The sequence below is a fragment of the Felis catus genome, chromosome B1 (genome assembly GCF_018350175.1).
Source record: "Felis catus isolate Fca126 chromosome B1, F.catus_Fca126_mat1.0, whole genome shotgun sequence".
In the NCBI taxonomy this organism is placed as follows: Eukaryota; Metazoa; Chordata; class Mammalia; order Carnivora; family Felidae; genus Felis; species Felis catus.
Window position 1 is genome coordinate 198,446,236 of NC_058371.1, and position 24,031 is coordinate 198,470,266.

At 52.4% G+C, this 24,031-nt stretch overlaps 1 protein-coding gene and 1 long non-coding RNA gene across 14 annotated transcripts in view; one reads left to right on the top strand and one right to left on the bottom strand.

Moving 5' to 3' along the window:
- The window catches only part of SLC2A9 (solute carrier family 2 member 9), a 262,356-nt gene that overhangs the window by 127,773 nt on the left and 110,552 nt on the right, over positions 1-24,031 (top strand). For all 11 annotated transcript variants that reach the window (XM_003985513.6, XM_019829751.3, XM_019829752.3 and 8 more), the window contains one exon: positions 11,563-11,695. In XM_003985513.6, coding sequence (XP_003985562.1) covers positions 11,563-11,695 — 133 coding nt within the window. The remainder of the gene's footprint in view (positions 1-11,562; positions 11,696-24,031) is intronic.
- On the bottom strand, positions 1,574-8,440 carry LOC109499280. 3 transcript variants are annotated; one of them, XR_006597236.1, is made up of 3 exons: positions 8,227-8,440; positions 5,891-6,600; positions 1,574-3,270 (listed from the first exon to the last, which is right to left on the bottom strand). It is a non-coding gene; the product is annotated as an uncharacterized LOC109499280 (long non-coding RNA). The 3 variants fall into 3 exon arrangements; XR_002156558.3 differs by having other exon boundaries at positions 1,574-3,350; XR_002741953.2 differs by lacking the exon at positions 1,574-3,270 and adding an exon at positions 5,523-5,717.

Sequence of the window (24,031 nt, forward strand, 5' to 3'; positions counted from 1 at the left end):
TCAGCAAAGGGCCACCAGGCTGTCTGTGTCCAGGGCAGAGGTGCCAGATGGCTGGACAGAGGCCCCAAGGGGGGGAAGAAGGAGGAGCAGTGACAATAAATTAGATGGGGGCCTCTGAGAGCAGCTCTGCTGGGCCTCAACTCCTAGACTTCCTGCTTGGGTCTGAGACATGAGTTCCATACACTCATCCCAGACACCAAATCATAGTCTTGGGGCAGCAGATCTAACCTCAGCCTGTTGTTTGATTAGGATGGGTAACCTATACTGACTGGCTCAGGGGATCCATTTCCACAGCCAAGGGAAAAGATAACCAACATCTGTTAGCTCCCAAATATGTACCAGGCCCACGCTCAGGATATCACCTCTGTCACCCTTATAGCAACCCTGAAAAGTAAGTTTTCATTACCACTCTCATTTTCTGGCTGAGACAACTGTGATTCCAGAGAGAATAAGTCATTTGCTCAAAGCCCCATAGCTTGCAAGTAAAAGAACCTGAATTTGAATTTGGGTCTAACCCCAAAGCCGAATGGAGCAGTGAAAGGCAGAGACTGACATCCAAGGTCACAGAGCTCTTGATAACTGGGGCTGGTCTCTGACTGCTAAAAATCATGCCTCAACTGTACATATGCCCCAAATGGAGGTCATCAATAGGAAAGTGCAATTCACATCGATGTCCTTATGCTTTTATTATTTGTTGTTTCAAATTTTTATTTAAATTCTAGTTAGTTAACATATAGTGTAATACTGATTTCAGGAGTAGAATTTAGTGACTCATCACTTACATGTAACACCCAGTGCTCATCCCAGCAGGTGCCCCCCTTAATGCCCATCACCCATTTAGCCTATTCCCTACCCTCCTCCCTCCATCATTCCTCAGTTAGTTCTCTATAGTTAAGAGTCTCTCATGGTTTGTTTTTTTTCTTTCCCCTACGTTCACCTGTTTTGTTTCTTAAATTCCACATATGAGTGGAATCATACGGTATTTGTCTTTGACTTATTTCGCTTAACATAATGCACTCTAGCTCCATCCACATCATTGCAAATGGCAAGGTTTTGTTCTTTTTGATCTCTGAGTAGTATTCCGTTGTATATATAAACCACATCTTCTTTATCCATTCATCAGTTGATGGACATTTGGACTCTTTCCATACTTTGGCTATTGTTGATAGTGCTGCTATAAACATTGGTGTACATGTGCCCCCTTCGAATCAGCAGTTTTATCCTTTGGATAAATGCCAAGTAGTGCAATTGCTGGGTCATGGGGTAGCTCTATTTTTAACTTTTTGAGGAACCTCCACACTGTTTTCCAGAGCGGCTGCACCAGTTTGCATTCCCACCAGCAGTGCAAAAGGGCTCCCCTTTCTCCACATTCTTGCCAACATCGGTTGTTTCCTGAATAGTTAATTTTAGCCATTCTGACAGCTGTGAGGTGGTATCTCATTGTGGTTGTGATTTGTATTTCCCTGATGATGAGTGATGTTGAGCATCTTTTCACATGTCTGTTGGCCCTCTGGATGTCTTCTTTGGAAGAGTATCTATTCATGTCTTCTGCCCATTTCTTCACTGAATTATTTGCTTTTTGGGTATTGAGTTTGATAAGCTCTTTAGAGATTTTGGATACTAACCTTTTATCCCATGTGTCATTTGCAAATGTCTTCTCCCATTCTATCAGCTGCCTTTTAGTTTAAAGCCTTAGAACAAGCCCCATTCATCTTCCTTTCTTGAGCTGCATTTGGAGGATACTATCTGATGGCAGATGACCCACAGTGAGGGGTGTGGAGGTGGTAATAGACAAAGCCATGAATGGATCTGAACAATGAAACTCAGAAACCAGAACGACTCAGCTGGAACCACGGAAGCCTGACGAAGGGGATTAATAATGGGCTTCAAGTCCAGGGAGTTTTATTTAGAAAAGAATGGCGGTGACCTAATTCCCCGGGGCAAGAGAAGGACAGTTTCTATAAGTGTAAAGTCAGGGATGTGGTCTGCCTCAGCAGAGGAGTGCCCTGTCTGTCCATGAGCAAAGTGTAGGGGTTAAGAGAACCATGCTGGGTACCACGCTGCCTGGGGTCAGTCCCAGCTCAGCCATTTATAAGATGTGTGACTGTGGTTGCATCACCTAACTTCTCCATGCCTCAGTGTCCTCAACGGTAAAATGCGGATGAAGGCAGGGGTATTGGGAGGATGAAGTTACCGTGTATGAAGCACCCAGCAAATTTCAACGTGCTTGGTGCCTGCCTCTTACTGTGGGTTGGCCCGGGAAGGTCCTCTGCGGGTCAACAGCCTTTAAAAACTGCAAGGATTTCTCTGTCTAAAATGGAGAAGGGACCATCTTGATTTTATGGAAGATTTTGCTACAGGATCACCTCAGTATCCTTATCAGTAAAATGCTTGCTCAGAATCATAGCTTCTGACCTTACTTTCCAATTAGATTGCTTGAGAACTACACAAGGCAGAGGACAACTGAACCCTTTGAAAAGCATAAAAATGTTGTAGGAAAAGGGGCGGGGATCTAGCATGGCTTGAAAAGCCGCTGTGGGTCACTGCTCAAGTCCTTCCCTCACACCTGGAACTCACAGCAGCTTGCTGAGAGTAAGGGTAAGTGTGTCCTTGGAAGATAATTTCAGCATTATTTCTCACACAGGAAAATGCAAGGGGACTCGCGAAGCCCATGTTCTTAAGATCCCCATTATTGTTCTGTTGACGTAGAATCAGAACCTGAATACATACAAAAAATAGTGATTTCTAGAACATACGTTTGCCACAATGAATTGAACCGTTTTAATGGCTGGATTGTGCTCTGCAGGGCCAGGTGGTATTGATTTCCGCACGGACTAGAGTGGAGATGGTAATAGACAAACCCATCGCAAGGCGGTGTAGACACAGCTGGGCACAGGCTCCCCACCCCAGGGCTCTGCAAAGCTGCGGCCGGCAGGGTCCCTCCCTCTCTGAAAGGTGGCTATGGGGATGGCGTGGTCAAAGGATTCCATGCACGCTGGTTGACTGATGCTGATTCCCTTGTGAGACCCAGCTCGACAAGCAAGGGGCATTCGCAGGTCTCAGTCAGCATCCCTTCTGAAGGTGAGCACCAGTTTCCGCACTGTTTCTCCTTATGGAATGGCTGATGCTTGCTCTGGTGTCTTGCCTTGACGGGGTCCTCGTGATGTTTTGGTAATAGTAGGAGCCATTGGAGTTCAGCTTGAGTGATCTCTGATGACTTCCGTGTAGAACTCTCCGGGGGGAAGCAGGACTGGTTGTAGCTAATATGATCTGCATATAAATTCTCTATTCACCTAGAAGCCTCCATGAGGGAAGGTGATGTGGTATCGCTTTGCTCTGAGAACTGTGTCCTGCTGGGAATAATGTCACATAAGGAGCCCCATGCAGGAATCAGAAGAGCCAGGCTCTCATTTGCCTGCACCCCTCAATTTCTCACGTGGACTGTGCATGAATTGCCTGACCTTTCTGGGCCTCAGTTTTCCCCTTTATAGTCTGGAAATTATAATAGTACCTCAAAGGGGAATATTACTTATGGTATTTCAGCCCTTTAATAGGATGCCATTTGAGAAGTTGGAGCATTAAAAAATATAAACGGGGCACCTCAGTGGCTCAGTCGGTGAAGTGTCCAACTCTTGATTTTAGCTCAGGTCATGGTCTCACAGTTCATGCATTTGAACCCCGCATTGGGCTCTGCACTGAGAGCACAGAGCCCGCTTAAGATTCTCTGTCTCCCTCTCTCTGTCTGCGCCTCCCTGCTCCCACATGTTCTCAATCTCTCAGTCAATCTCTCTCTCTCTCTCTCAAAATAAATAAATAAATTTAAAATAATAATGATAGCTAAATAAAGTACTTTAAAAGCAGAGATGTGTGTTATTTCACCGTCTCCGTCTCTCGCAGCACCATCACTGACCTGCGCCATTCACCTTACCCAGCGCTCAGTCAGCAAGCTTTAACTGGACACCTGCCATGCCCAGGCACTGGGCCGAAACGTGAAAGAACACAGCAGGGGAAGGGCCCGAGGAGTTGGTCTAGTCAGAGAGAAACACCCGGAAAGAAATCCGTTGCTACATGAGTTAACAAATGCTCTGATGGGATTCTGTACCTGGTAGAGATGTTATCTATGGGTGGGAATCCTAAACTTGGAAGGGTAGACAGTTGCTGTATGGGTAAGGCGGAGGCATTCCCAGGAAAGGGAACAGCACATTCAAGGGCGTGGCATCAGCTCTTAGAATCTGGGAGGCTCACTGATCTGCAGGAGCAGAGCCGAGGCGCATGGACCTCTGTCCAGCCCAAGGCAAGGCTGGCGTCATAGCAGGGTTCTTATTAGACAGCGGTTGGGATTCCCAGCTAAGAGATTTGGGCTTGACCCTCAGGGCAGAGGGAAGCCACTGGATGGTCTTAGAGAAGTAACTTAGAACACCACATCCACTTTCCGGAAGGATCACTGAGGCTGTGAGGGATGGAACGGAATGTGGAGGGTTTGGGCACAGTTGAGATTCTGCTGCAGGAATCCAGGCGAACCGGGGGAAGAACGTGCCCCAAGGCCAGTCCTAGCAAGGAGGAAGGGGCAGAATGCATGTGAGGAAGGTTGAGAAACAGCCAACGGGGACATAGGGCAGGCAGCCAGTCAGATGGCAGCTGAGGATCAACGGCAGGCGTGGAGAGACTAGGTTCCTGAATTGGGTTCCTGGACAGGTGGGGATCCAGGGGTAGGCCTGGGTGGGCCGGGAGGTGGGCCTGTGCTCAGATGTGGAACCAAGAGTTATCAGTGGCGCTGCCCCCAGGAGACTGGCCATGAGAGGAGCCCCAGGCAGAGATGAGGGCTGGATGTGGACCTTTGGAGGCATTGGGTCCACAGGTGGGATTAGGTTGGGTGTCCTGGCAAAGAGACCCTGAGATGGACGTTGGTGGGCAGGAAGCTGATGGGGAAGTGTGTTCAGCTCAACCCCTGCCAGGGAGTGAGGGAGTCAAACTCAGCAGACGGGGAAGGTGAGCTGCCCTCAGTCATACAGGGATCCAGGCCTGGCTCTGGACCTGGAGAGCCCCTCGATTGTTCCATTTCCAGACAGAGGAGGACAGGCAGGCCTATGTGTCCCCACATCAGCCAGCCCCTGCATGCAGGTTGCTCCTGGGGAGGGGTGGGCAGCCTCGGTGGAAAAAGCATCCTCCAAGGTCAACAGCCAACCACACTCCTGGCCGTTGGAGAATGAGCCCCTCAGTTCTGGGTCCTGCACCGCCATCCACTGCCAGTGGATGGAGGGGAGGCCCAAGACCGGTGGCTCTCACTGCCCCTGGGGCCATCTGGAGATGGCCTGGCACCCAGCCTGGCACCCAGGCCACACTCCCAGACCAGCCAGCCTCAAATCTCCAAGCGTGGGAGACAATGGGCATGAGCAGTTTTTATTTATTTATTTTTTTAATTTTTTTTTTAAATTTTTTTTTTCAACGTTTATTTATTTTTGGGAAAGAGAGAGACAGAGCATGAACGGGGGAGGGGCAGAGAGAGAGGGAGACAGAATCGGAAACAGGCTCCAGGCTCCGAGCCATCAGCCCAGAGCCCGACGCGGGGCTCGAACTCCCGGACCGCGAGATCGTGACCTGGCTGAAGTCGGACGCTTAACCGACTGTGCCACCCAGGCGCCCCAAGCAGTTTTTAAATCTCTCCAGGGGATTCCAGTGCACAGCTAAGTTTAAGACCCATCGTCCTGGGGGAAGTCCTGGAGATAGAAAGAAGGCTGGGCTCACGTTTCCAGGTGCTCAAGGAAGCTGGAGGAGAACCAGGAGAGGTGGCCTGGAAGGGCCGGGGGCTCAGAGGGAAGTGAGTGGTCGCCTGCAGCAAGAACCTGCTTGTGTCTGGGGGAGGGGTGGCCCCGCTGCCCCCAAAACATACCTGGGATTGGCTTTTATCGGCTATGCTGAGGTGACAGACATGTGGCCGCTGCTTTTGGAAGAAGAGTTTGTTATTCACCATTCTGGTGCCACCCCATGCAGGGCCACACAGGGCGGGCACCGGGGTCCATCAGGAAGCAGGAGGGAGGGGAGAACAAGACCTGAGCTTTGTTGTGGATTCTGCATCAAGGAATGGGCAGGGCAGGGTAGGCAGCTGGAACAAGTTTAGGACTGCATGGTTTGAATGATCTCAGGCCAGCTCTGGGCCGCAGGGGCTGTCTGGGTGTCTGTTATCTGACCTTCCGGTAACTTAGGGTGGGAAGAATATGGGCTTATGTGTGACAGTTGGATAAAGGAAGTCACTGGGGGCGTGGGCTCTGGTTGGTTTGCAAGGGAAAGACATGCTCTCAGGCAAGTTGTTTACTATGACGGGAAGGGGAAGCCTACAGGATCAGTAAGGACCCAAGATGCCAAAGCATCAGTAATACAGAAAATGAGAGGCATAATTAGTAAGCCTGCTCCGTGGGCCCTTAGCTTGGAGACCAGCGCGGGCTGGATTTCAGTACCAGTACCGGTGCAGCTTTCACGACAGTGCACAGTAGCCTTGAGCGTGGATTCCTCCTGGCTGCAGAGGAGATGCAAACTCCCGGGTCAGAGGAACTCCACGGGGAGGGGTGGTCCCAGGGATGGACCGGAGGGAGAGCACACTGGCTGGAAGTGGCAGAGGGAAGAAAGGAGAGGGAGGGAAATGAGAAGCAGCCCCCTCCCCGCCTCCCCCTCCCAACCCCCTTTCCTCCAACTCTTTCCACCATGGCTCCAAGTCCAGAGCAGGCTTGGACTAGGAGACAGAAAACTTGCCGTTCACTCAGGTTGATTTTGATTGTTATTTTGAAACTGTCACCCCGAGACTATCTGTCTCCTAAGGTTGAGGCCCCGGGGTGGGGCGGAGAAGAGCACCCCTCGCCAATTAAACTTTATTATTTTTTTAAATGTTTAATGTTTATTTATTTTGAAGAGAGAGAGCATGAGTGGGGGAAGGGGAAGAGAGAGAGGGAGACACAGAATCCCAAGCAGGCTCCAGGCTCTGAGCTGTCAGCACAGAGCCCGACGTGGGGCTCAGACTCACAAACCGTGAGATCATGACCTGAGCTGAAGTCAGACGCTTAGCCAAATGAGCCACCCGAGCCACCCAGGCGCCCCCCCCCCCCACCACCAATTAAACTTTAAAGGAACATAGGAGATAAAAACCAGGTTGTACTTTGACGGCATCATGAACTGTGTGTCTTTAACACGTGTTGTATTTGTGGAGCACCGAGTGTGGAGCTTGGCACATGGAACGCTCCATAAACATTTAGCCATTACCATCATCAGATCCTAAATAATGATGAAATAGAAAAATACTTCATCTCATCCCTGGCTGGCTTTGTGAGACAGGCTTCCTTCTTCCCCTTCTTGCTGCCAGAAGCACTGAGTTGTGGCCCCGGGAACCTGTCTCATTGGTGGCACGTGTGCCTGCCAGTGTCACTGACCCTGTCCTGCTCATCTGCACATGGAGGGCACACAGTGATGTCCTTCAGAAGAACTTGACTTGGGGTAAGGTCAGTGGTTCCAACTCTACTCAACATTTTGTGCAGTCGTATCAGAGTCTGGGAGGATATTGTTTATGGAAAGGCCTGAAGTCATCGAGCTCACGGGCAATGTGACCAGGAGGTCTGCTTTACAAAGGAAACCTTGCAGATTCAAGAACACGGTTGTCAGGTTATTGTGTGACCCACTCATTTTACCTGAGAGGGAATTGAAAGTCACCCTGGCCGACAAGATGATGCATTTTTCTCTCCTTCCGAGTGAAATGAGCAAGTGTAAGAACTCTGACCTCGTGCTCTATGGAACGCAGGAGGCCCTGACCGGCATTACAAAGACTCATCTGAGATTGACTTTCCGTAGCCCCTCGTGGTCCTGTGCTAGGCGAGTGATACATATTCTTTACAACACGCCTTCTCGGGGTGCCTGGATGGCTCAGTCGGTTAAGTGGCCCACTCGTGATTTAGGCTCAGGTCATGATCTCACGGTCTGTGAGTTCAAGCCCCGCATCGGGCTCTGCACTGGCAGCATGGAGCCTGCTTGGGATTCTCTCTCTTTCCCTCTCTCTCTGCCCCTCCCCTGCTTGATCTCTCTTTCTCTCTCTCCAAATAAATAAATGAACATTAAAAAAATTTAAAACATGCCTTCTGTTCTGCACAGCTTCTAACAAAGAAAGTTAGAAGCTGTCCTCTGCTCTTGCCAAGGGGGTCTGTGTGAAGGTGACCAGTGCATACAAAAGCCACTTCCCATACTCACATGTTTCTCCTGTAGATACTCTGTACTGGGCACAGTCTCTGCCCTCTAAGTGTGGTGTGAAATGCCGAGTCCTTGGCTCTGTGCAGGACCAAATGCCCAAGAGCACTGTGGAGGGCCACTGAGGATTCTTTGGCCTGAAGCAATGGAAGAAGATCAGATCCCCTGGGTCGGGAAGCCTCGTGCCCCCGCCACTCCCCCTGCTCCCCCGCCGGTGACTGAGGCACCTGTGGTCAGGCTTCATGGATTAGAACTTAGATTCTTGGGCCCAAGACCTATTGTTTAGTCATGGCTCTGTGATGGAATTGTGGCTCCGATGAACCACTTAACCTCTCTGTGCTACAGTGAGTATTTCTGTAACATGAGCGTGATCCTGGTCTGTACCTCAGAGGGCTAGTGTGGAAATTCAGGGAGATAATCTACGTAATGTGCTTCTCACCACAGTTCATGATAAAGACCACTCTTGTCTGTTGAAGGCTTGCTGCGCACAGGGTCCTGTGCCGAGCACTTGATAAATCTATTAGCTCACGTAACCCTCCTGACAACCTGTGAAGAGGCATTAGTGTTATCCCCATTGTACAGACAGGAAGACTGAAGCATAAGCAGTCAGGTTGCCAAGGGCCACAGAGAACTGGGGATCGAGGCAGAATTCAAGGTCAGACGGCTATGGGATTTGGGATTTTGTAGGCACTGAGTTCATGAACTCCACTGTTGGCTAAGCTTGGCCCTCCCTGATTAAAATGTCGCCCGAGCTCTACTCTGAATATTCCTGCCATTCTCCTTCCCCGCTCCAAACACTGTTAGCATCCCAAGCTAGGGGTCACCCGCCCTGAGGTCAGTAATACCTGCTTTTCTCTGGAGGTAGACACCAGAGCACAGCCACCAGAGTGATGTCCTTAGGAAAGATTCTACACGTCCTTCCATTTACGACATCACGGATCACAGGCTATACCAGAGACTTGGCTTGTCAGTAATACTAGAAATCCACTCTGTGCACTCACTGACAGCATGACAGAAATGCCGGACTGTAGACGCAAGGAAGTGGAGGGTGTGCATCCCATTTGGGTGTGCAGACCCTTGCACGGCTCCTGGATGTCCTCAGAGCCACGTCCAAGTGCCATGGAATGGCTGCAGACCACCCATGACCAGCTCCAGTGTCTGTACTCCTGTGTCTCTAGCATCCCCTGGCCCTACATTCCCACTGCGGTTCTTGTTTCCCAGTGAATCTGGGTGAATCAGGCCTCTGCACAGTCGTAGGTGCTATTCCTACTCCAGATCTGCCCTTCCAGCTCCTCTCCTTCCACCCTTCCGCAGCTCCAAGGATCTTACCCTGGAGGGTCGCCTCTCTTTAGATGCTAGGGGAAGGGCTGGGCTACTTCCTTCTCTGCACCTCCTGGCTGGCAGGCCTCCGTGCGGGCTTTTCTGTCTTCACATCTCGAACGTGCAGCAACAGCTCTGGCCTCTCTGGCTGCTGGGAGGCGAAATGAGACAATTGTGTGACAAGCCCACGCCGCGCCTGGCACATTAGCAGGGGCTTAATTGGGTTAATTCCCCTGTCTTCCCACCGCACCCGCCCTCCCCCCACAAGCTTTCTGTGTTTGCTGTTACTGAGACGGCAGGTAAGCTCGAAGAAAAAACAGAATCCACAACAACATAGTCACACCAAAAAAGGCATAGCCAAAATTCTACTTATGTGTACATCATTTTTCTTTGTTCTTTGGTCTTTCAAAAAACTTGAGATATAACTCACCTACTGTAAAATCCATCCTTTTAAAGTGGTTTTTAGTGTGTTCACAAAGTTGCAAGGCTGTGGCTCTTTTCTAATCCAAAATATTGGAAGCCCACACCTGTGGGCAGTCCCTGACCATCCCAGCTCCCTCTGGCAGCCCTCCCCTCCCCACCCCCATCACCACTAGTCTGCCTTTTGCCCCACCCCCAACCCGGTCTTGTCTCTCACCCCAAGTTCTCACCAAACCCAGAGCTGACATTGGCCTGGAGGTTCCCTCAGGGCAGTGGTGACATCAGAGGGGTTTTGTGAACATAAATTGCTATTTTACACAGAGAGGGCAGTAGGATCGAAGGTCCCTTGAAGATCAGGACCTGGTCATAGTCCTTCTCCGGCCACTTGGCCTGCTCTGTGCTCCAGGGTCCCCGCCTGCTGCACCCTCTTGTGATTCGGGGACTGAGAACTTACCGGGGCCTCTGGCCTCAAGGGCCTCTGTAGGGAGGCAGCCCTGGGAGAACACTAGAGGGGATTCTGTCCCCGAGGGTGCTCGGGACCCCAGGGACATGCTTCCAGTAGGACCTGACCTGAAGCCGGCTGAGCCTCCCTTGGCCCATCTTGCAAAGTCTCTTCAGGTCTGAACGTGCCTCCTTGCTGGTCTCCTTTCTCTTTCTGAGGAAATAAAGCATGTCAAGAATTTGGCATTGAGCATTTTGCTTTCTCTCCATCAGAACTGCCTCCCATTGGCATTCTCTTCCAGCAGAGGCATGGGGAGAGCTTCCTTGGTAAACTGGAGTTGAAAAACAAAGCAGCTCAGGAAGAAGCTGCCTTAATCACCTAGGAACAGCCGCTGCTGTGCTTCAGCAGCGTTAAGGCGACTGGCGCTGCTCCCAGTGGCCCAGATGCCCCTTGTGTCGCTCAGGCTGTAGGGCCCTGCTTGCTTTCCCTGGCCCCGGACCGAGAAGAATCCCCGCCAGCCCCACCACGCTCACCCGCAGGAATCAGGGAAGCTCCAGCCACTACCTTCCCCGTGTGTCCTGGGACAGGACCAGCCTGGGTGGGGTCTCTCCGGCTTGGGAGGTGTCTGGGGACTGGCATCAATGGAGACAGCAGTTTCTCCTGTGCACCTGCTGTGCACCAGGCCCCACAGCCCAAGTGCTATCCGATTGCACTCTCGGGACAAGCTGCAAGGTGGCTGTGGCTGTCCCCGTCCCACAGGTGAAGAGACAGAGATTTCGAGGGGCCACGAGCATGGTTTACAGGGCCACACTACCAGGAAGGAGTGGAGCCCGTTCAGGCTCACCATGATGCCCTCCCAGAATCCTGGCATTGGTCAGCTCTGATATCCCTGAGTGGTCTTGGTCCCCCTGAATCCCACAGGTCACCACCTCACAGGAGGTTCTGAGAATGGACCGACCTCGTGCATGGACAATGCCAGACACGTGGGGCTGGTGCTAAACCAGCGTCCGTTCCCTCTCTCGGCCTTTGTTCGTGGGGATCCCACTGGTGCTGGAGGGTCTTCTGCACAGAGCTGACACCGCTTGGCCCAGGGGCCCACTCGCAGCCAGATGACTGAAGGCCACATCCATTCATCGGCCTCCTCTTTCTCCCTTCAGGAGAGCACCTGGCCATACCTGTTTGGAGTGATCGCTGTCCCTGCCTTGGTCCAGCTGGTGACCCTGCCTTTTCTCCCCGAGAGCCCCCGCTACCTACTCTTTGAGAAGCACGACCAGGCCGGAGCCGAGAAAGGTAGGGGACCCGTGGCCTTTCCTGCATAGCTCCAGCTTGTTCGTGGGGGTCAGCGCTGCAGGGCGCACTGGGACCTGGGGCCATCCCTCTCTGCAGGCACTGTGCTGGGTGCCCTTGGACACCCTGTATTGATTCATCCTCCCGGCAGCCTGCAGCAGGGACACACATCACACAGGGAAGCTGGAAAACCCAAGACAGAGAAGGATAAGACCCAGGTCTGCTTGCTTCTGGGCGGTGTCTGTCTCCCCATTGGTCCCAACCTCAGAGACAGCCTGACTTCTTAGAGGTTTAGGTCTTTCTTGGCTCTCTCCTCACCCCTCCTCTCTTCTTCACTCCCGGGTTCTGCTGTCCTAACATTCCCAAGGAAAGGAAATACGCAAGTGCAGAAGGAGCACCCGTGTCCCGCCAGCACGGGGCTGGGTGCCAGCAGCCTGCGAGGGAGACAGAGCGTGTTCACTTTACAGGAGAGAAACAGGACATCCGCGATGGGGCTTGGGACTGGTCTTAGTTCGCTGTCCTTAAAGTCCGTAAAGCTCCTGAACGGGGAGGTGCCGGGTTGGATGCAAAGCATTCAGAATCAGAGGCGTTCCCACAGTGCCCCGGAAAGGCAAAACCATTTTGCCCAGACACAGACAACGTAGAATGTACACCCCTGTCTTCTTGTAAAAGGAGACACTGACGGCACCCCCGTTAAGCAGGAGGGGCTGGGTGCACCAGGGCTGCCCTCCCGTCCCCAGCTCTGCCACCTGACCTGGTCTTCTAACCTTCATCTGTGGAAGGAAACGATAGGAACCTCCCTCTGGGCTTGTCATAAGGGTGATGAAATTACATGATATATATAAGGTTTGCAGGAGCATTTGCTGTCATTCTGAGAACTCGGTCCCTTTCCTTATCCGTACCCTGTCCTCTGATCTAAATTTCACTAGTGTCCACGTCCAAGAAAAAAATTGAGAATTACGTAGCCTTTACTTAATACAATTTGTGCAACCCTTTTTAAAATCCACACAGCCTCAGTATTTTCTGAATTAACAAACGAGATATTAACAATTGCCTCCACTTGCCTAGCAGTTTGTGGCTGGGATCCATTTTCTCATTTACGGCATTCCTGTAAAAACATGACATCAGGAGATATTATTATTACCTTCACTGTTTAGGCAAAGGAACCGAGGCTTACAGGGCTGAGGTGATCTGCCCAAGGCTGTGGTTCTTGGCTTTTGGTTTCTAGAGGCCTTTAAAAATATGATTATGGTGAGGGGGAGCACATGGGTGGCTTAGTCGGTAAGCGTCTGACTCCTGGTTTGGGCTCAGGTCATGATCTCACGGTTCCGTGCATACGGTGGGGGTGGAACTTGAGGCCTGTCCCCCGTCAGGGGCCCCTGGCCCTTCCCATCCCACAGCCGTGAGCATCAGGAAAAGGACTGGAACCAGAGGAGACTTTCCTCCCACCCCACTCACGCTCAGAGGGGCATCAGGGGGTCGTGTTCCAGGCGACTTCCCATGGGGCCCGTGGGGAGACCAGCCATCCAGAAGTCAGGCTGCAGAAGAGGAGGCTGATTGTCAGATGGGGAAGGCTCTGGAGCGACACTAATGTGGCTGAGAAAGAGCCGGGGGATCCTAGTGCCAAAAGCAGCCAGGCTGGGGGTTGGTGGAAGGTGACGATTCCTCCAGTCCCATCCCTCCTGGCCTCGTCGGCAAGAACCCGCAGGAAATGCATCAATTACGTACGGTTGGAATGGGCAGTGAGTGTGTGTGCTAGACAGTGAAGACGGCTTAAAAGGTTTGCTTCACAGCACAGGAGGGAGGGAGGGAAGGAGGGAGAAGTGTAGTTATTAAAAAAAATGATAAATATTACATGTGTGCTTTATACAAAGAACAAAGACGCTGGCCTAGGTTGAAAGAGAATTTTGAAATTCGCATCTGTGCCAGTAAAAGTGGGGTTTCACTCCAGACACTCCGCAAACAACAGGTATTTACTGTGTTGGCACTCTGCCAGGTGATGGGGAGAGCGGGGGACCCAAGACGGCATCCCAGCCCCCCAGGAGGCGAGGGGAAGGGGAAGGGAGATGGACGTCCCCCTTGGCAGCTCATCTGTGTTGAGAACTATTGTCATCCTGAGTGCTTCACATGTATTAGACCCTTAAAGCCTCTCAACCGTGGAAAGCAGATCACATTGTTACTCTCGTTTTAAAACAAAACAAACAAACAAAAAACTGAAGACGGGATAAGTTGACAAAGGACACGGAGCTTGCACATGGTGGCACTGATGGTCTGGCTCTGGAAGCCCTGAGCGCAAGTAAAGGACACTCGTTGTGTTGCCTGGCTCGATGGGAGATGTGCCTTGTCTGGTCTGTTGGTAATTTGGGGGGAAGGGGTCCCGCAGCGGTCAGCGACTGTGACAACACCACAGAGCAAACCGCCTTGAAGCTCGTCGGCTTAAGACGATGGCATTTATCGTCCCCAGGGCTGCAGCGGGCTGTGAAGTTCTGTCCATCCCGACAGGGCCTGACCTTGCGGTTCCTCTTGCCTTAGCAGAAGTTGTCCGGCGTGGCTGGTGGTCAGCTGGCGGATCCAGGCCGGCCTCACCTCTGGGCCGCGTGCTCATCCTCTGGCAGACCGGGCCCCGGGCGGATTCTCACCGTGAGCGCAGAGAGCCCAGAGAGGAGGTGGAAAACACGGGAGGGTTCTCGAGCTTCAAATCAGCTGAAATCCTTCTGGCCGACGTAACTCCCGTGGTCAAACCCACAGTCGGAGCGGGAGGGGGTGGCAGTTACAGAGCAAAGGACACACACGTCGGGAGGTCATGAACCGGGGCCGTCGACGCAACCCATCCCCACCACAGCAGCCCCCTTCCAGGCTTTCCCACCCCACCCCGTCCCCATCCCTAGCTCCAGCTGGGTCTCATTTATTGATGCCCCTCTTGTCAGTTGAGGAGAAGCCCCCAGTACCTAAAAGTAGGGGAGACAGCCCATACTTGCACTGTGAGAAAGGGGGGATATTTAACTGATAGAAATGAAATGTTAGCACAGGCAATGTGATAGGGCAATGCTTCAGTCACTGGGGTCAGGAAAGTTGCATTGATCAGGACCCTTTGGGTTGTAACAGCTAGACAATGCAGCCTAAGCAAAAAGGAACCTTTGAAGTCCTGGCTGTGTGAGTAGTATCTGAGGTCCCCCCAAATTAACACCCCTCTTTCCGGCCCAAGTTTGACAGCAGACGAAAGATGGATAGAGGAGTGGATAAAAATGCCGCCTTCCGTGTGGATAAAGACTCCTCGGTCAATTGGCATTAGGTCTGAGGGCCAGGAGAGCCTCATAAGGCAGTACTCATGAACTGAGCTAAGTACTCACTCATGGGCTCCCGGGCAGGCGTGCCCTGAAAAACCGAGAACACAGAAGAGAGAGTGTGTGTTCCTCCAGCCAGGCAGATCCTCAAATGAAAGAGCGGAGCTAAGCCATGCAGACCATCTCTCTCCCCAACTTACCAGTTAGCCCACTGCATTCCCATCTCCTGGGGAAGAGTGAGCGAGGGGTGGGCAGAGACAGAGTGAAGGACACAGTGATGAAATGTCCCTTCAGGAGGACAGTAGTATCAGGAGTGAACAATAAGTGTTCTTCCTCGTGATAGGAGGTGAGGGACTGGGTTTCCTTCAGGCATGGTGGGATCCAGGAGCTAAGACCAAGCCGTGAAGGTACCATCTCCCTCTCGCTCAACAAATCCTAGACATTCTCAGGATTCATTGGCTTCCTTCTTAGACGAGCTTTCTCCACCTGGCATCAAGACAGTCCTGAGTGGCTCCTGCTTTATGACACTGAGGAGGAGAGAGATTCCTTTTCACGTAGCACGCATCTCAACCGCTAAACGAAAGAACTCTAATTGGCCCTTCTTAGGTCACATGGCCATCCTTGTACTGATTGCTCCCCTGGGCATTAGAATTCCTTGATTGGCCAGTCCAGGTTACTACCCCAGGTGATTGGGGATGGAGGGCCATGAGGTTTGGCTAACATCTCTACTAGAATTACAGGGACCATGGGAGGAGAGCTTCAGGAAAAGGATACAGGCAAGAGAGGAAAGGTAGCAGATGCCCATCACCAGAGGGAGTGATACTTCTGGAAGCTCCCTTCCTGGCCGTGCTCCATCACCCCTCCCCTGTGGTCCATATTGGCCTTTGCTGCCAGAGGCCCAGTCGGGCACATAGACTCGGCAGAGAGCTCAGATAAGGAGAAAGCAATTCGCGTTGTGTTGTTATTTTGTGAGTGGGATGGAGTGTGTTTCCGTGGCATTTAGCAGCCAGTTCTGGCCTAGGACGCTGGCCTTAACAGAAAAGGAAGACTGTCCGTTGTCGCCTGCCATTGTAATTTTGGTTGGCATCATGATCAAGGGAAGTTTGTTTCTTTTGCTCTTTTTAGAGAGAAGGGTGTGTGTGTGTCAGGACTCAGGTCCACCACCTTATGATAGAAACCCCAGATGACAGCGTCTTAGACAAATTGGAAGTTTATTTCTCTCTCACATCAGAAAGTGTTGAAGGTAGGCGGTCTACAGCTGTTATGATTCTCCATGGTATCAGAGACCTCATTCCTTTCATTGTCTCCATCTGCCATCCTCAGAAGGTTGCCTCATGGTCCAAAGTGGCTGCTCTCACACCTGCATTCTGGCCAGGGGAAGGAGGGTGAGAGGGAGGGATTATCACTTGCCTGTCTAGTTAAGAATTCTCCTTGGAGTCTCACATACTCTGTGTCTGTTTGGTCAGAATGTGATTGTCTGTCCTCTTCTAACTGCCAGGGAGCCTGGGAAGTGTAATTAATTAATTAATGCGCCCTGGCCACAAAGAGTCAGGGCTGCTCCTAAGGAAGGAGAGAAGGAATGAGAGAATCTGGCCCCTGGCGGGCTCTGCCCCAGTGTGGAACGGGAGCTCCTGAAGTCCTGTTGGCTGGGACTGGCTGAGCAAAGGCACTTTGGGTGCTCTGAAGGCTGGTGGCTCCTTCACAATGGCACCGTTGAAACAGCTGTATGATGCTTAAAGGTGAGGCCGAGTGAGCTGTGGAAATAAGCTACCAGAACCCACTCTGCTAAGCCAAAGCCCCCAAATTAATGGGAACCACCTTCATTTATCATTCCTGAAACCTCCATGGCAGCCCTGTGAGGACCATCTAACACCTTCTGGTGCAATCAGCTGTCTGCCTCCCGTTACGTTTCTAATGATGCCTAGTGCTTCGGGAAGGTCACAGTGCCCCTTATCTATAGTATGTCTCAGTGACCTGAGCTGGACTGAGGGGCTGTTCCACAGTCCAGAGATGGCCAGAAACATGCAGGAGGCAAGGTCACATGCCCAGAGAATGGAAGTGAGGCCCCATGGTGGCCTTTGTCGAAGACTGCTGATTTCACTCTTCTGTGCTAGGGGTGAAGTACCCTACCTTGGTTACAAGGGGCCTAGTTTTTATTAAGGCAAGAAGAAAGTATATCTAAATGAATTCATGTCAGAGGTGAGTGGAAAACACAAAATTTCCCCAAACCATTGCGACAGCTGCCTTCCAGAGGAGCACGGATTTCCTGGGTGGCCAGGTCTGAGGTCCAGGCTATGGGGTCTGCACGGACCCTCTGCAGGGAGGCAGAGCTGGCTGAAAGCCCAGAGCAGCCATAGCCTGAAGGTCTCGGGCCTCTGCCCTAAAGGACTCACCATGATATGAGAATCCCCTGTTCCTCCTGAGGTTCTAGCGCCCTCCCCAGACCCCTCCCGACTCATGGCCCAGGATGGCGGCCATCCTCTCTGCCACCAGCCTGTCCAGTTCCATGTAAAGAAGAGATGACACTGAGAGGCTCTTGAGGGGAAGAAAAAGCAGCCTTATTTGGGGTAAAAGATTCAGAGCCGAGGGGAGAAGCCACAGCAAGGAGACGTAAGAATAGAACAGACTACTTACAGAAGTGGGGAGTTCTCATTTCTAGACGTGTTGAGCGCTGGGCGGGACTGGGAAGAGCCAGTGGAAACTGCCAGGAGGACAGGCTCCGTCAGGTCCCAGCGCCCCGCCCACCAACCTTCTCTCGGCCTTGGTTTCCTAGTCCGGGTCCTGTTTTAGGGCAAGGTCGGCAAGTTCAAGTAGGATGGGGTATGGGGGGGGCGGGGGTGCCTGGTTAGCTCGGTGAAGCAACCAAGTCTTGATTTCAGCTCAGGTCATGATATCACAGTTCATGGGATCGAGCCCCACTTTGGGCTCTGTGTTGACAGGGAGGAGCCTGCTTGGGATTCTCTCTCTCTCTCCCTCTCTCCTCTCCCCTCCCCTGTTCACGTGAGTGTGTACGCGCATGCACCCATGCTGTCTCTCAAAGTAAATAAGTACACGTTAAAAAAAAAGAAGAATGGCGTGTGTGGGAGGAGGGCTTTGTCAGCTGTAAAGTGTTGTGCCCATAAAAGGGGATCGTCTGCTTCTGCCCTTCTGCGTCACCTTGCCTTCGAAGAAAGGGATTCTGTGGCTAAAGCAAGTGAAATTTTTTGCTCTGGGAATAAAAGAATTTGTTTAACGTTGCAGGAGGAAAATCACTCCCATCTCCATCCCTCTTACAAATCAACTGTCATTTATACCAGAGCTTTGTCTGTGATTCGTGACATTTCCGTCTTGTTTACATGGGGACCATCATGGGGATTCGTATACTAGGCTGCTTTTATGCACACCGCCCCTCTTGTGTCCTGAGCACGTCTCCTCATGACCGTTTTTGTGTTGTCACGTGTGGTTGGCAGAATAACGGCCCCCACGTGGGACCACATCCTGATCCTCAGACCCTGTGAGTGGCAGTGCACACGGCACTGGGGACCGTGCTGATGTGATTAACATAAGGATCTTGAGGTGGGGCCGGTTTGCCCGGGTTGTCTGGACGATCCCAGGAGCGTCACAAGGCTCCATGTAAGTGAAAGGAGAGGAAAGACAGGGTCGGAGAAGGAGACGTGGCCGTGGAAGCGGGGGTCAGAGGTAGAGGGAGACCGAGGGCGTCCTGCAGGTGCACCTCTTGGGGCTGGAAATGGCCAGCAGGCCGGTTTCTCCCCTGGAGCCTCCAGAAGGGTCACAGCGCTGTGACACCTTGGTGTTAGCCCTGCAGACCCCTTCTGGACTTCTGGCCTCCAAAACTGTCACATAAAAACTTAGTGCTGTCGCAAGCCCCTAGTTTGTGGTGACTTATTATGGGAGCAAAGCAAACTCATACATCAGGTTAAGTGAGGAAAATCAGTTAAGACTGAAACACTACTTTATCTCAATTTTAAAGATAGTTAAACATTTGTTTTTACTTGAACTCTCTAAATGGCTGGGCATTCTGATTGTTTCTCTTTTTCTTTACAATTAGTGGTTGTGCAAAAGGTCTTTGTGCATGAAGCTTTCAAGGGTTTTTCTTTCCCACACCATTCTGTTGATGTAAACTGTCAAGTGCCTCCGACCTGCCCTCCTTGGCCGCTCGAGTCTTTCAGACGCCAGAGGCCTGCAGGAGGGACACATTCAGAGGCTGAGGGCTTGGCCTGCGGCCCGATGGCTAGAGACAGAAATGGGGTTCAAACCCAGTTTGCCTCACTCCGAACCCAGGGTCGTTAAAGTGCTGTGTGCTGCCTTGTGTGTGTGTGTGTGTTTGTAATTGTGACACACGGCATTTGCATACACACAAGTATATCAGCAAAACATAGTTGACCCCTTGGTTTCTGTACTTAACGGCCCAGAAAATTTCTTCCGCAGTACAGTGATTCCCTATATCTGAGCCAGGGTTCAACTCCACATTTGCATCTATTACATCACAGAAGGGTTAAGTACTTGTGTATCTGCATTCAAAACCTAAAAATTCTATCTCCCAACTTGATTCCCTTGTTTTAGCAATTATAAAACGATTATAGCATCATGAAGTCACCCTTAGGACCTAGTGCTCAGTGGGGCGAAATAGAGCCTACAAAACATCCACGTGACCATGAAAGTGTGGAAATAACGGAAACGAGCAGGACAGCACAGGAGGAAGGCAGGCGTCGGTGAGATCACTGTTCTGTGACGGCTGTGCCTTGTGCTGGCTGGGCTCTTGGTGAGGGAGGACGTCTGTGCCCCTGCGGCCTCCTGCCCACCAGATGCATCTGCCGGAAACGAAGCCACCTGCCTGGGAAGGGAGCCCTGGCCCTGCTCTTACCGGGGGACTCCTGACACGCCGGGTCCCCCAGAGATGACTGGAGAGGGGGGCGGGGCAGTTGGAGTGCCCTGTGCCCACACTTCCCAGCTGGCAAGATGGCGCCACCTCCTGAACCTGGTAGAGGGACTTGGCAGGAGGGGGAGGAAGCACGGTCCCTCTGAGGTCTCATCCCCGCCCCTGGCAGCACAGTCACCTGCTGTTGGAGGATCGGGCCCTCCTCCATTGGTGCTGTTTTCATGGTTAGGGTGTGAGCCGGGATGAGCCACCTCTGAGCGCCTCCCCCCATTGCCCCTAGAGTAACAGTCTCTCAGGGCTCCCTTTTCCCTGGCCGGAGAGCCTGCTCGTGGGCTGGGCGGCCCGGCAAAGGACCAGGCGCCTTCCTACAAAATGCCCAAGGGTCAAAAGGGGCAGGAAAACACAGCTCGGAAACCACCACTGGAGCTCCCAGAGCACACACGCTCATCTGGAAGTTGCCCACACACTTCATTCCAGAGTATGACTGAGCCCTTTAAATTCAGAGAATTGCCGAGGGTTCCGGCCAAGCCGGGGATGCTTTCCGTATCGTGTCTGTGGTTGGTGCTGATCTGTGCAGCCCTGAGTCTGCTGGGGGACTCCGTGCCCCGAGAGCTGGAGGGATTGCCTGCGGCCCCAGTTTTCCAGCACAGGGAAGGTTCCGGCACAGGGAAGGTCCACCTCTTTAAGGTATCTTGGAAATCCTGAGCATTTCTGGGCTCTGAACTGTCGTGGGCACCAGCCTCCTTGCATGCTGCTCTGGCTCGCGTCGTAAAAACCCCAATTTGAACTTTGGCCCCTACTTTGCTTTCCTCAAACACCGTAACAGCAGGCACACACCCTGCGTCACTGGAGCATTTCAGGGCTGTATCGAAGGTTTCGGAAAGGGCCCCGGGAACCAGGTCTCTACCATTCAGCACCCTCCGCTTCCCCTCTCACCGCTACCCACTGTCCCCTCTGCCTTCCAGGTGGACCTGGGACTCCTATTCCTCTCCCGCTAGCGTCCCTTCCCTTCCAAAGCTGGAATTAAACCACACGCACGTTCAGCAGACGCCTTCCACTTAAGAGGTTTGTCAAGATACTTTTCTCAGCCAAGTCACTTCTTGCCCTCAGAGACACTTTGGTGTCAGCCGTTAACACGCTTTCCTTCCTCCACGTACCTGGCAATCTCACCGCTGCTGTTCTGACGTGCCCTGGCTGTCTGGGGGGTCCCCGGGGGCCACGGTGCCACGCTGTGGGCCCAGGGCGGATGGAGAGTCTGCTGGGCTGGGCGCTGCCTCTGCTTCCCCGCTCGGTAGCCGCGAGCCCAGGCGAGCTGTCCATCGTCTCGGACACAGACTCGGCTCTCCCCTCTGTGAAATGGGAGGAACACGGTGCCCATCTCCAGGGCCCAGAAGGACGCTCAGATGAGATCACAGACATGACAGTGCTTTGTGACATGCAAAAACGTGCAGCCGCATCGGGTGCAGTGGTTGTAATCACATGGCTGAAATTGGCCAGTTGACCAACATTCATGGTATATCAAGTAGGTCCTGGTGGAGAGGGTGAAGGAAACAACCTCCTGTAGGGGCCACGAGCACCCTAGACCCCGCGAAGGCCTTGGGGTCCCACAGAGCCACTGGGCGTCACCAAGGTCCTCTGGCTATTTGTGACACTGGGCCTGCCTCGGAGGCCGGGGATGCTGCTCATGGGAAATGCTCATCTTCCTTTCGTGCAGCTTACGCCTGCAGGAGACTCACTGCTTCCCCACGGGGCTCAGGCGGCGGCGTCCAAGTCTCTGACCGTGTCTCTCCAGGTTCTCTGAGGAGCGGATACCAAGTGGACTAAGCGGTGGGGCTTTTCTTGGAGTTTGTGCCTGTGTAAGGAGCGTGGAGGGAGCTGACGGTCCGTGATGCTCATCGGACCCCCAGTGGGGAAGGGAGGGACCGGGCCGGCAGCGTCAGCCCCAGAGGAGCCCTGGGTCCCTAGAACAAGGATGCCTTAGTTTCCCTGCCGTGCTCTGCCATCGTCTGCGAGCAGTCCCGGAGCAGTATGGCCTGGACACGCAGGCTGTTCCGTGCGACGGTTTGCAGAGCAAAGCGCTGTGGCCCCTGCGTGTTCCCCGCCTGCGGTCGGGGGTCTGTGGGCACGTTCTCCTGGCCACCGCCCTCCTAGAGGCCACTAGAACAGTGCACTCAACGAAGGAGTGAAGTGGAGGGACACCTTCTGTGAGGTCCCCGGCAGGGTCGGGATGGCCCTGTGTTACTCAGGGTTCTGCAGAGAGACAGAACGAGCAGAGTGTATGTCTGTGTAAACATAAAATATACGTACACATACACATACAGAGAGAGAGACTTCTTTCACGGAATTGGCTCATATGATTGTGGCCATCAGCAAGTCCAAATCTGCAGGGCGGCCTGGCAGGCTGGAGCCCCAGGGAAGAGTGGGTGTTGCCCTAAGTCTGAGGCCATCTGGTGGCAGAGCTCCCTCTTCCTCCTCCGTGGAGCTCGGTCTTTCCTCTTCAGGCCTTCGACTGATTGGATGAGGCCCACTCACATTATGGGGAATAATCTGCTTTGCTCAGAGTCTACTGATGTAAATGTTACTCTCGTCTAAAAACTATCTTCACCACAACGTCTAGACCACAAACACCACATGTGGTGTTTGACCAAATATAGTTGACTGTAAAAAAATGTGGGGGCTGGGCTGCTGACCCCTGCATGGTTGAAAAGCCATGTATGACTTTCGATTCCTCAAAAACTTAACTACTAATAACCAACTGTTGACCAGAAGCCTTGCCGATAACAGGAATAGTTAATTGACACATATTTGGGATGTTATATATATATTATATGTTGTATTTTTACCAGGAAGTAAGCTAGAGAAAAGAAAATTGTAAGGATGAGAAAATGCAAATGTACTGTATTTATTTAAAAATGCACGTGTCAGTGGACCCATGCAGTTCAAGGATCAGCTGTGTCTGGGTGCCGTGGCCCAGACGTGCTGGCACATAACCTTAGCCATCACGGTCCCACGCCATCCCTTACTAGCCTAGTCGTCTCCCCCGGTACTGGCCACACTGTGGCGTCACTGCCTCTTTCTGCCGCTCTCCCTTCCCATACAGTGAGCCTCTCCAGGGCAGGGACGGTGTCTCCTTAAGTGCCATGTCCCCTGCATCCAGAACAGACTGTTGTTGGCTACGGATTGAATAGACAAGAAAAGAAGTCAAGGCCTCGAAAGTGTGCTCTGATCTGTTGAAGACCATTCACCTGTGAAAGGTCATTAACAGTACTGAATTTCCCAGAATTCCTGGGCAGGGCGAAGACAGCTGGGCCTGTCCTTTTTCCACAGATGAGCAACTCAACCCAGTTAGGTTTGGGAACTAACTCGCTTGACAGCCTAGCCTGACCATTTATGGAGCTGGAGCTAAAAAACCAGGCCCCTGACTCCCAGAAGAGTTCCCTCCCATCTGGCCTCTCACAAGGTCCTGTATGAGAAGGATGGAGATGAGGTTCTGGAAGAACAGCCCCACCTCCTAGGAGGAGGCAGCATGAAATATTTGCCCCCTCTCAGGACTCACTGATTGAGATCCTGCCACTCTAATGAGTAGAGGGGGATCCATGGGTGTATCTGGGGAGTGGAACACATCCCAGAACAGCTCCCCAAATATCCCGTAACTCATTCTTCACAGACTGGGCATTTAATGAAATGACAAGGATGCCCATTTAATGTTTTATGAGCTGAGGAGCTCCCTACAGGAGAGAGTGGAAGGGAGACTCTTGAGCCCCAAACTCGGGGCCCCGAGACTCATCAGCTTTGACTGGATTGTCTGCAGGGGAGATCCCGCTGGCAGAAAATGCTCAACAGCACACGTCCGGAACAACATGTGCACCACCGGAGTGTTCCTGCCAGTTCTTTCCCAGGCATCCGTCTTGGCGATCCCTTTCAGATGGCAGATACTGAGAGAGACCACAGAATCCGCTGTTCCACACTGGCCAGGGTCAGGAGCCCTGGTCCTGTCACACCACCTCTCTGTGGCTTCTCCGCCCATGTAATCAGAACTGGGCGAGATGCTTTGTTCAGGCTAGTCCAGCACCGGCTTCTGAGGTCAGAACGTGGCATGTTGGGACAGAAGTAGTTTCGGTCCCAGGGCTCCTGAAAGCAAGTGCCAGGGTCTGCTACCCACGGGCACACACAACA